This window comes from Camellia sinensis, chromosome 10 (assembly GCF_055761805.1).
Source record: "Camellia sinensis isolate YWXY chromosome 10, ASM5576180v1, whole genome shotgun sequence".
Classification (NCBI taxonomy): Eukaryota; Viridiplantae; Streptophyta; class Magnoliopsida; order Ericales; family Theaceae; genus Camellia; species Camellia sinensis.
Window position 1 is genome coordinate 100,748,106 of NC_138970.1, and position 9,269 is coordinate 100,757,374.

At 36.3% G+C, this 9,269-nt stretch overlaps 1 protein-coding gene across 2 annotated transcripts; it reads right to left on the reverse strand.

Moving 5' to 3' along the window:
* Positions 1 to 2,371: 2,371 nt before the first annotated feature.
* On the reverse strand, positions 2,372 to 6,181 carry LOC145801240 (uncharacterized). Of its 2 annotated transcripts, none has more exons than XM_082891984.1 (4): positions 5,886 to 6,181; positions 5,048 to 5,103; positions 3,332 to 4,558; positions 2,372 to 2,760 (listed from the first exon to the last, which is right to left on the reverse strand). In XM_082891984.1, exon 3 carries the CDS (start codon positions 4,367 to 4,369, stop codon positions 3,791 to 3,793), a length of 579 nt encoding a protein of 192 aa, XP_082748110.1. In that variant the 5' UTR covers positions 4,370 to 4,558; positions 5,048 to 5,103; positions 5,886 to 6,181; the 3' UTR covers positions 2,372 to 2,760; positions 3,332 to 3,790. The 2 variants fall into 2 exon arrangements, with proteins under 2 accessions (XP_082748110.1, XP_082748109.1); XM_082891983.1 differs by having other exon boundaries at positions 3,332 to 4,561.
* Positions 6,182 to 9,269: the final 3,088 nt, after the last annotated feature.

Sequence of the window (9,269 nt, forward strand, 5' to 3'; positions counted from 1 at the left end):
ACGCTTGTAGTTAGGGTCTCTCTCTCTCTCTCTCTCTCATATCCATGTGTGCCTGTCAAAGCCTTGAGGTGATATCTTTTCTCTCCTGCGTGCCATTGATTATTTTGTTGTCTACTTTGATGTGTCTCATTGAGGACAATGTGACATTTAAGTTGGCGGGAAAGGATTTGTTCTTTAATTGGTATATTTGAAAAATTTCACCTTGAGATAGATGCCTTGCTCCTACTTTTAAAGTCGATGTGAAATATTGAATGGTTGAGAATTACAGTTTGAATTCAATGATTGAATTAAATTTTTGAACAGTTTCATGGGTTAAGTGATGCTACAGTAGTTCTTTGTACTTGTACTTAATAGAGAGTATATCACTTATTTACCTTGAAATCACTTAAGTATGTAAGTACATTTGTGTGGCCCTAAGGCTTGAGACTGATATGCATGTTGTTGATACACTACAAGAATTAACACTTTTGGCAACAAAAAAATTGGTCGCTAAAAGTCCATTTTTGGTCGGCAAAAGTTATCCGCGACCAATTTTTTTGGTCGCCACTTTGGTCGCTAATTGAGGGTCGGCAAAAGTAATTCGCGACCAAAATTTTGGTTGGTCGGCAAAAGTTGGATTTGCCGACTAAATTTTTGGTCGCTAAATATTTAATTACCGCGACTAATTCATTTTGTCGCTAAAACACTTTGGTCGCGAAAAGTGATATTTTCCCTACCAAATATCTTAGTTGCCAATTGACACATTTCGCGACCAAAAAGTTTGGTCGCCAATTATCACATTCAACGACCAAAAAGTTTGGTCGCCAATTGTGACATTCCACGACCAAAAAATTTGGTCGCCATTTGTTACTTTTCGCGACCAAAACTTTTGGTCGGCAAAAGTGAGTTTCCACGACCAAGAGCTATTTTGGTCGGCAATAGATGTATTTTTTGCGACCAAAACTCTTGGTCGGCAATTGTCATTTTTTGCGAAAAAAAAATTATTTTGGATGCCGCGACTAATAAATTGGTCACCAAAGCAGGAAAACAATACACCTGTAATTCCTAATAATTCATTCAATCCATAATAAACCTATAAGTTTAAAGCATCATTCAAATTAACTGAATCATTAACATTCGACACAATACATAATTCATTAACATTCGACACAATACAACTATTCTAAGTTTTCATTCACAAGTCACATCCATCTAGTATAACAATTTAAAACATAACTATTTGTTATCCATGCGCAGCTATCAACAAATAAAACTACTAATATTTGTTATCCATACATATCCATCCAAAAATATTTAATCCTCCCAAAAATGCTCATACTGCCAAGTAGTCTTGTACAATTTAGCTTCGTGACCTTGTTAAGAAAAACGCTAGAACTTTCTGCCTCCCAAACTCTCCTTCCAAGATTCAGATTGTCTGACCACATTCAGTTGCTTCACATGCAGAAGAGCAGCATCTTGATTCAGCCTTCCCAAAACTGGAAACTTGTCATCCTGATATGAAGCCTGATGGCATAGTTTCTAAAGTAGATGATGCTCCTCCAATGCCCGAGGAGAGAGCAATTAGCTCAACTCCGACAGTGGACAATCTAGAGGCTACTAGCTTTACAAAGCATCAGTTCTCAGGAATATCAGAAAATATTTCCCCACATGAACTTGATTCAGCAGAAGTGGGTTTTTCATATTCTAGAGAGAAAAATCTTGATGTGGCTTCCAATGCAGCAGATTGTGAAGAATCGGGTGGATTCTCCACTGACATGGATATCATTGGAAAGGATGATAGCAGCCTTAAATTTTCACTTGATTTTCAAAGATCTCCAAATCCTCCACCAGTTCCCGATGTGCATTTAGATGATGTAGTAATTGAAACTGTTCATTCGGAAGTTGTGATTGTGGCTACTGCTGTTGTTGGCTCGCATTGTGATGATAATGAAGGTGACAGCAAATCTTTTTCTACCAGTCCCACAAAATTGCAAGAAGAATCTATTACTATTCTCGAGGATTTACATCAAAATGGTATGGAAATCAATGAGGCATGTTCCCCAGAGCATTTTCAAGAATCTTGCACAGAAAAGGAGGTGGATCAACAGGCAGTTGCTTCATCAAATTTGGACTCTGTTTTGTGCAATACAGTTTCTTGTGATGATTCTAATTCAGAATTCCTCAACAGTGTTATTGACTCTTCTACGGTTGCAACATCCAGAAACAGTCTGCATATTGCTGATGCTACCACAGTCCCATTGTCTTCAGATCAACATGACCAAGATTCAGAGTCAAAATCTGCCCAGAAGATTAATGCTATTAAGATTGCAAAAGATACTGTATCTTCACCTACCCATCATAATGCAGAGCTAAAAATGCATATTGCTGATGCTACCACAGTCCCATTATCTTCAGATCAACATGACCAAGATTCAGAGTCAAAATCTGCCCAGAAGATTAATGATATTGAGATTGCAGAAGACACTGTATCTTCACCTATCCATCATAATGTAGAACTAAGAACTCCATTGGAACAAAAGGTTGAGTTACAAGATGATCAATTTGATGTGGAATCATGGGGTGAGCAAGATTCAAAATCAAAATCTGCCCTTCAGATTAATGTTATTGAGAAAGCAATCTCAAATATTCTATGGTTTGCTTGATAAAATCAGAGGCATCTATAGCTGTGCAAATAGGCTTTACAAGCTCATTATTGCACTGCTTTTTACTGAAGCGTTCCCTCCTCAAGTTTAAGCTTGGAGTATTAAAGGCGTTGCCAGTCTGCAAAAATTAGACAAGTAGTTAAGTAAATACCATGTGAAGAAACTTGTGTATGCTCTGGTTCAAGGAAGGAGAAAAAATAAAAAAGCATAAGATATCGAAATCTAATCACTTGCAAAGAATACAGAAAATAGGATGAATAAGTACTCAACACATAACTCAAGAATTTAAAGTTGAAACTATATATTCTCAGGCTACAAAACTTGACTAACAACAGCTACATATGAATAGCATTATTTATAATCTTCAACCAAATAACTATCTCCTAATATTTATTAAAATACAAATACAAGCAAGTCCATGATGAATTATAAGAGCATAAGCCCTGATTGGATTACTCACCCATCAGATTAAAAGCTAAACAGCCATCAGTCAAATAAGTATGTACTTCAATTAACTTGCTTCTAAGTAAACTCAACCAAAATATAGTCCAATAACAAACACTAGAAACCTGTATGCTATAGACTATTATTGATAAATGACATCACTGTACCTATCAAATAATCAACAAAAATTTAATTCGAGTATGTTCAGATAGTTTAAATGAATAATAAGCAAAAGAGAAACCGACCTTTACCAGGTCATCACTACCTTCACCCTGCTGTGAGAAGTAGTTATTTAGTACATCCAGGCGATGCAAAAATTGAACAAAACCCTGCCTTAAGCAACATAGTTCTTGTTGTAGTATATTATTACGATATATTTCAAACTCAGCAACTTTTTTTGCATGTTTTACTTGCTTCTTTTTAAACTTCAGTTTTTTTCTCTGCAGCTTCATTATAGCAGTTTCAGAATTCATATTTTTATCGGGCAGAACAGCAGGAGCCTCAACCAATGTTCTAGAGGACACAAGTTCCAATATCTCTTTCTGTAGTTCCTCTATTCTTCGCTTATTATCCTCTAATTGCTGAGCTAACTGATTCGCACGATGTCTTTCTTCCATGGCCGCCTTCTTATTTGTTTCTGCAACCTTTCTCTGCTCTTCTGCTTTCCTTGTCTCTGAATCTGCATGCTTTTTTTCTCTGATCACCTATTGTTTTTCTTCCTTGAGCCCTTTGTTTACCTGTTCAGACTTTAAGTACTCCAAAACCAACTTCGACTCATCAGCTTCTCTCTCTAATATCTCCGTTCGAAGCCCACCTTTCACTTCTGCAGCTTCAGCATTCATGCATTTATCAGGAGCCTCAACGAACTTTCTCAAGGGTACGAGTTCATCTGTATCCCTTTGTAATCTCTCAATCCTTTGTCTATGCTCTTCCACCTGCTGAGACAAATAATCTGCATGACACTTTTCATCCATGACCTTTTTCTGATTAATTTCTGCAAACTTCCTTAGCTCTTCTGCTTTGGCCATCTCTGAATCTGCGCGTTTTTTCTCTGTAATCACCTTTTTCTTTTTTGCCTCAATCTTTTTGTTTGCCTCTTCAGACTTGAATGTCTCCAAAACCAATTTTGATCTTGCGTCATCGGCTTCTCTCTTTAACTTCTCCAACTGAATAAGATTTTCCTCAACCTTTTTTCGTTTAATATCAGCAAGTCTCCTTTCTTCAGCAGCACTACTTTTTCTTGCCGGAAACCCACCTTTCACTTTTGCAGTTACATCATTCATACATTTATCAGACAGGTCATCAGGAGCCTCAACCAACTTTCTCAAGGATACAAGTTCATCTATCTCCTTTCGTAATCTCTCAATCCCTTGTCTATGCTCTTCAACCTACTGAGACAGATTATCAGCACGACATTTTTCATCCATGGCCTTCCACATCAATCTCTCAATCCCTTGTCTATGCTCTTCAACCTGCTAAGAAGAGAATAATTTTTCAAAGATCCCCACTTTACCATGGATTGGACAATTAGAAGAGTAATAAGATAAATGAAGTGACTAGAGTCACTAGAAGAAACATGTATAAATGGATGCACACATGCATATATACATGTATATAAGCATCACATTATGCTTCTTTTTATCAGGCCTTTTCTTTCTGGTATATATATCTACCAATTCACAAAAATCCTTCTCATAAGAAGATGGGGATGATGTTCTACTATGCTTTACCTGTGCATATCAAAAAATGAATAGGAAAGATTACTGCAGGAATGAATAGATGGATGCACACATGCCCACACATGAGTCACCTTAGTTTCAGAAAATTTATAGATATTTATGTATAGAAATTCTGGAATTGAAATACCCAAGGTCTAGAGTCAAAATGCAGAAAAAATCATTAAGTGCTACTTTAAACTTCTTATTAATGCATAAAAATGCAATAAAAGAATAAAAACATACCACTATTCCAGAATCTGCCCATGACAAGAGACTTTCCACTATTCCAGACTTGGACACTACAAGAGAAATACAGACATGAAAAAAAATCACTAGAGTTTTGGTGAAAATAAAACAGGGTTTGGAAAGTTGATTAATAGGACTCACATGAAGATGATTTGTGAATAAATATAGCTTGGTTTCTGGTCTTATTATGAGTTTATTTCCTTAATGTTGCTGCTTTTCATGTTTATAAGAGATTTTAACTTAAAAATTCATAAGTGATTTATTGGCCACCACGTTTTCCAAAAATTTCTACCGAGAGTTAATCTACAATTGTGTGAGAGGTCTTGATTGTCTTGAATTTGACTGAGGTGGCTTTACGTACTATAGATTACAAAAACCTGATCCATATACCCACAATAGTATGTTGGGATTGAAGCTTATTGAGTTGATTCCTTGACATTAAATATGCATGCCTATCTTATATTTTAACCTGCAATTCCCGAGTTTGCTCATCAAGAGAGGACTTCAAGGTCTGAACATGAGCCCATTTAATATGCATGCCTATCTTAGTACATACATATAGCATTTAGAATGTGGCCTCATTGGAGTATGAGCGAAAATATCATTAACTGAATTTATTGCTTATTCTTGGTCTCTAGAATACACTCCCATGCTCAACAGTTGCTGAGCATTATTCATTTAAATGCACATTTTGATTGTGGAGAAGCCATTGAAGCCAGAATTTTTAAAAGCACTAAATTAAAAAGATGTTAGCTCCATGAAACATATGCAATTGGAAGGCTGGATAAAAATCACTAAAATCACTAAAATATCATTTGGAAGGCTAGAAAATTACCTCATGAAATCTGACGACTTGTTCGAGTCTTGGGTGAATTAGAAAAAGAAATCATGGCTGAGGGTGAGCGGTCACTGAAAGTAGATACGTGACACGTCGGTTTTACTTTCACATTATCCACATTCTTATGCAGAGAACCCTGAGAAAGTGGACTTTTTTTTGCAAGGGTTGGACATCCTTGGAGATCCAACACTCGTTTCAAGAGCCCTTCTTTTCGTAATAGAGTCAAATTCTAAATTGCCCGCTGGTCTCTTAGCACAGATGCGTGAAATTGAACCAACTTTGTCTCGTCTACTTTTCTCAACATCTGAGCCTTTAGCGTCCAATTCCACATGAGTTCTAATATTGGTATTTAGATTTCCAGCATTTTGGAGGTTTTTATTTGAGGATGGACCTTGCGGAGTCCTACCTACTTTTTCCAATTTATTTTGCTTCTATTTCTCAATTTCTTCCTGAAGCAAGCAATCTTCACACATCCAATTGCCTTCAGGAACTTTTTCCATCCTAACACCCATGCAGTAACTGATTGATTGAAAATAAAACAAAATGTGAATGTTCACATTTCAAAGAAACGAATAAGAGAAGATACCAAATGAACTACAGTAAAACTAGTAATGTCTAAGTGACAAATCATAAATGACTTACGTGTGCTCTGCCCCATCACTGCACTTGCTACAAGTTGCAAGAAAATCCTCCCGACCAGCATCACCACAGATATCACAGTCTTTTACCTGTTTCACCATGGGCACCAACTAAGCAATGTTATTCTAGCGAGTCAATCACAATAAGAAAGAATAGATATTACTCAAAGCAATATAAGTACAAAGCAAGTAAAGGCTAATAGACGTAAGAAAAAAATGAAAGAAATGAAGATAGCATGCCTTCACCAACATGAAAAATGTAATATATACATTGTTTATTGACCTTGCATTAGTAGAATCTTATTACCATAAGACGTATTATTTGTGGTTATAGTATTTCCACCCTCTTTCACTTACCATATATCAACAGCCAAAAGTCACAAAAATATGTATGTTGTGGATATATATATACACGCAAAAAAGCCAACCAACTCATGATGCGGACAGAGTGTCAGTGCTATCCACTGATGCAAGGCACCCTAAAAATTCCTTAGGTTTGCAGGCTGAACCACAAGAGCAAATGGTGGATCAAGAAATTACAATAAGGCATATAAAGCTAAGGTTTGCACAACAGTGGCTTTCAAGACTACAGTTCAGATTCTAGTAATTAAAATTGTTGTCAACGATTCTTTTACAAGAAAACAAAGATAAAAGGAATCAAATAGAAAAGACAAAGGAATGAGCAATGTACCTTTTAGAGCACTTGGAAGGCTGGATGAAAACCTGGAGTGCAGAATGGATCGTAAACACTCTTGAATTAGGGCACTACTCTCTGCAACAACATCAGGAGAAACATTTCCCAAAAATCTTTCTGGATACCCGTTCGACAGAGGACCAGGTAGAAAGAAGAATCCAGCCTTGCCCAGTAAACAATGTCTTCAACCTACGATCGAGAGTGCAAAAATCACGGTACCGTATGCATACGTATGCTTTTGGCGAATACCCAGCAACAACCACAGTAGCGAATACCCAGCAATCGCTCCCTTTGTGTGAGAGAAAGCCAGAGGGCGATGGCGATGTGCGACGGATGTGAGCAACGGTGGTGAGGGACTTCGGTGAGCTAGAGAGAGTGGGCACCGATTGAGAGAAAGAACACAGAGAGGGAGAGGGCGGACCGAGACACAGAGCGAGATAGAGACAATGGAGTTTAGGGCTTATGACCAAATCAAAATTTCTGCTTATGACCATAGGAAATATTTTGTATAAGCGGACAATCCATCATACATGTTACCACTGCATCACTTTCCAGAATGCAGAATGCATGAAAGACAAATCAACATGTTTTTAATTTAGTAACCATTTAACATGAGGCTAGCTTGAGTTAGGCTTTTGCAGATCATATTAAAAGAGTTCATGAGGAAGTGAGGGAATCAATCACTATTAGTATTGAATCCTATGCAACAACCAATCACATCTGCCATCACTAGGTCGAGGCAAGCTACGGCCACCGCAAGGTGAAGGCAACCAAGGCCAAAGCCAAAGGAAAGACAATGAGAAAAGGGTATCAATAGCTATTATTATGTTTTGAATGATATTTTATGATATCCACACACAAAGGGTCAGAATCTGTCCAAGTTTAGTAAAAAGGGAATTTCTCCCTTGATGTTATGTCAGAAATGGCACGCCTTATTTCAAAATAAAGATAACACATGAGATGATTTTGCTCAACTATTTTAAAGTTGATCTTGCTTCTAATGTCCATTATCAAACCAAAAATTATCTTAAATATTTTGTTGAGTAAACATATTTTCAAGAAAATTTTAATAAATGTTTTCTAGAATGGTGCATCAAAATTGGCTATCATGTCATTTGTTTTCCACTGTTTCACACAATAAAAATAATTCCAAATTATGTTACTTTATTTTTTATGCAATCCCAACCACCAAATAGATTTCATTGTCATCTTTCTTTCCTTAATTATGTAGTTCTTTGCTAACTTGTTCTTTTCAAGGCCCAATACATACACATATACAACTATAATTATAGAACTGGTTCAATTAGCAATTTAGATAAACTAAATACAAACAAATAATCTTCTTTATATGGACCAGTCAGCTGGAGTTGAGCTTGAACACAACTGGACAAACTTCAGAGTTCCAAAACAGGACCTAGAATAGGAATATCAATGTAAAATGTAAAGTTAACACACGTTCATAGTGCAACAAACAATCACTAATTCATGTGAAAGGTTGACAATCACTAATTCATGTAAAGTTAACACACATGAAAGGTTCGATCAATTCAATATGAAAACTAGTTTTTCATGAAAGGTTGACAATATGAAGACTAATTCATGTGAAAGGTTGACAATATGAATTGATCCAAAGTCTTCAATTGATCCATAGTTTTCTTTCAGACATCCAGTCTTCAACATTGAATTAGTCTTCAACATTGAATTAGATGTATACATTTCAATCTTAAAAATTATAAGAAAATGCAAATGGTAGGAAAACAACAACGTTGCAAAGTCCTATTATTTGATTTCACACACACACAAAAAACACACACACACACAGAAAATTACGACAAAAACAATAAAAAAAAACCATAAAGGCTCTAAGCTTCTTGTTTAATTTGAACTAGAGAAAATGGGGCAAAAAACAGAAACGAATCATATCCTCTTACTCAAACTAGGTTTAACCAATCCCATGTAGATTTCAAAAGCGTTACTTGTAACTGTGTTTCCAAGCATATCCTCTTACTTAAGCATACACTTAATACTGACTGGGAAAGTCGACATCAT